The sequence below is a fragment of the Emys orbicularis genome, chromosome 1 (assembly GCF_028017835.1).
Source record: "Emys orbicularis isolate rEmyOrb1 chromosome 1, rEmyOrb1.hap1, whole genome shotgun sequence".
NCBI classification, from domain to species: domain Eukaryota; kingdom Metazoa; phylum Chordata; order Testudines; family Emydidae; genus Emys; species Emys orbicularis.
Window position 1 is genome coordinate 367,690,412 of NC_088683.1, and position 2,153 is coordinate 367,692,564.

The window sequence follows — 2,153 nt, forward strand, 5'->3', positions numbered from 1 at the left end:
GTGAGACGGGGTGCCCAGTACTACACAGAAGAGTCTAGAGGACAGTGAAACATTGACTTAGTGAGCACATGACATTATATTTTCAGTATGATTCTCCATTCCACTCCTCCTGGATCCCAATATTTTCTTCATTTTCTGTCTGTGCTTGCACTTTGGGTATATATTCACAGAGCTTGTGTACCATGATGCCCAGGTCCCTGTCCTGAGTTCATAGTTTAATTACAATCTTTTTAGGTGTTTGAGGAGTTCATGCTTTTCCCAACAATGGCCATACACGTTGCAGTTATTGACCTTGAAGTTCATCTGCCATCATGTTTCCCATTCACCTGGCTTGTTAGCTCCCTTTGACAACTTCCCTGGACCTAAAACATCTGATGCCATCTGTAAATGTTGCCATGTCACTGCTCACCCCCCTTTCTGGATTGTAAATAACTATAAGATATTCACCATACCCATTTGTTATAAAGTGTGTAACCCCCCTCTCTGTGCTTCTCTCCCTTCATAGGCACCTTGAGAATATCTGATTCCTATCAACACATCAACCACATCATGGCAGCTTTCAACCTCTCCCGCTTTGACCCTTCAACATTCTTCCTAACAGGCATCCCTGGCCTGGAAGCTGCCCATATCTGGATTTCAATCCCTTTATCTATGTTCTACATTATCAGCCTATTGGGAAATTTCACAGTTCTGTTCGTTGTAAGCAAAGAGCAGGCCCTCCACAAGCCGATGTATCTGCTGATCTGCATGCTGGCGCTCACAGACATTGGCACGTCTACCTCCGTTGTGCCAAAAGCACTGTGTATATTTTGGTTCAATTTGAACAGCATTACTGTGGGTGGCTGCCTCACCCAGATGTTCTTCCTTTATGCGATTTCTGCTATGCAGTCAGCCATCCTCGTGACAATGGCCTTTGATCGCTATGTTGCCATATGTAACCCTCTGAGATACACCACCATCCTCACCAACCATCAAATAGCTCAACTAGGTCTAGTGGGTTTGATAAGAGCTTTTCTCATTGTTCTGCCTATGCCTCTGCTCCTGAGCAGGCATCCATTCTGTGCCAACCGCATTATCCCCAACACGTACTGCAATCACATGGCTGTCACAAAAATGTCATGTGGGGACACCACAGTCAGCAGGATGTATGCCTTGGTGATAATGCTTGTATTCACTGGGTTAGACCTGCCCCTCATTGCCCTGTCCTATGTTCTGATCATCAGGGCCCTCTTCAGAATATCCTCAAAGAAAACCCACCAGAAAGCCCTCAACACCTGCACAGCCCACATTTTTGTGATGTTGATGTTTTATCCTCCCTTCATCTTCTCCACTTTGACATACCGGTTTGGTCAGGGCATTGCTCCCCACATTCACATCATGTTGGCCAACCTCTATTCCGCTGTCACCCCTGTGCTCAATCCTATCATTTATGGGGTCAAAACCAAAGAGCTTTGTGACAAAGTGTGCAAATACAGCTGCAGAAGGCAATCGCCTGGGGCCACTGACTTTAAACATGCATGACAAAAGGGAGAAAGACTACCTCCCAGTTAATCAACGATGCTGTCTCCCAGTTTGGCTGAGCTTAGCATTGTGAAAGTTAAGAGTGTGAGAAGCTCCTCACGTCTAACACTTTATCAGTCCATCACCAAGCACAGTTCGCTCTGGTGCTCATTTTCCTGACCATCACCTATTCTCTTTCAAAAAGAACAGGAGTACTTGTGGCCCACGAAAGCTTATGCTCAAATAAATTTGTTAGTCTGTAAGGTGCCACAAGTACTCCTTTTCTTTTTGCGGATACAGACTAACATGGCTGCTACTCTGAAACCTATTCTCTTTCAGTATCATCCATTTGCTCCCACCTCTACACAACCTGTCCCTCACCATTTCCATGACTTCTAGACTACCAAAAGATATTGCAGCTTTCTGAAACAAGGTGGCTTTTGATTAGAGCCTGTTTGAACAGGGTTCTTAATGAGTTTTAAATAGATTAATGGAGATATCCTATCTCCTAGAACTGGAAGGGACCTTGAAAGATCATTGAGTCCAGCCCCTTGCCTTCACTAGCAGGACCAAATACTGATTTTTGCACCATATCCCTAAGTGGCCCCCTCAAGGATTGAACTCATAACCCTGGGTTTAGCAGGCCAATGCTC

At 45.0% G+C, this 2,153-nt stretch overlaps 1 protein-coding gene across 1 annotated transcript; it reads left to right on the forward strand.

The window, feature by feature from the left end:
- Positions 1 to 549: 549 nt before the first annotated feature.
- Positions 550 to 1,521, forward strand: LOC135873629 (olfactory receptor 52D1-like). Its single transcript, XM_065398274.1, has one exon. The coding sequence runs from the start codon at positions 550 to 552 to the stop codon at positions 1,519 to 1,521; it is 972 nt and encodes a 323-aa protein (XP_065254346.1).
- Positions 1,522 to 2,153: the final 632 nt, after the last annotated feature.

Bases quoted from the DNA above. Each gene is read 5' to 3' on its own strand.
- LOC135873629 (XM_065398274.1), top strand. From the start codon at position 550: ATGGCAGCTTTCAACCTCTCCCGCTTTGACCCTTCAACATTCTTCCTA.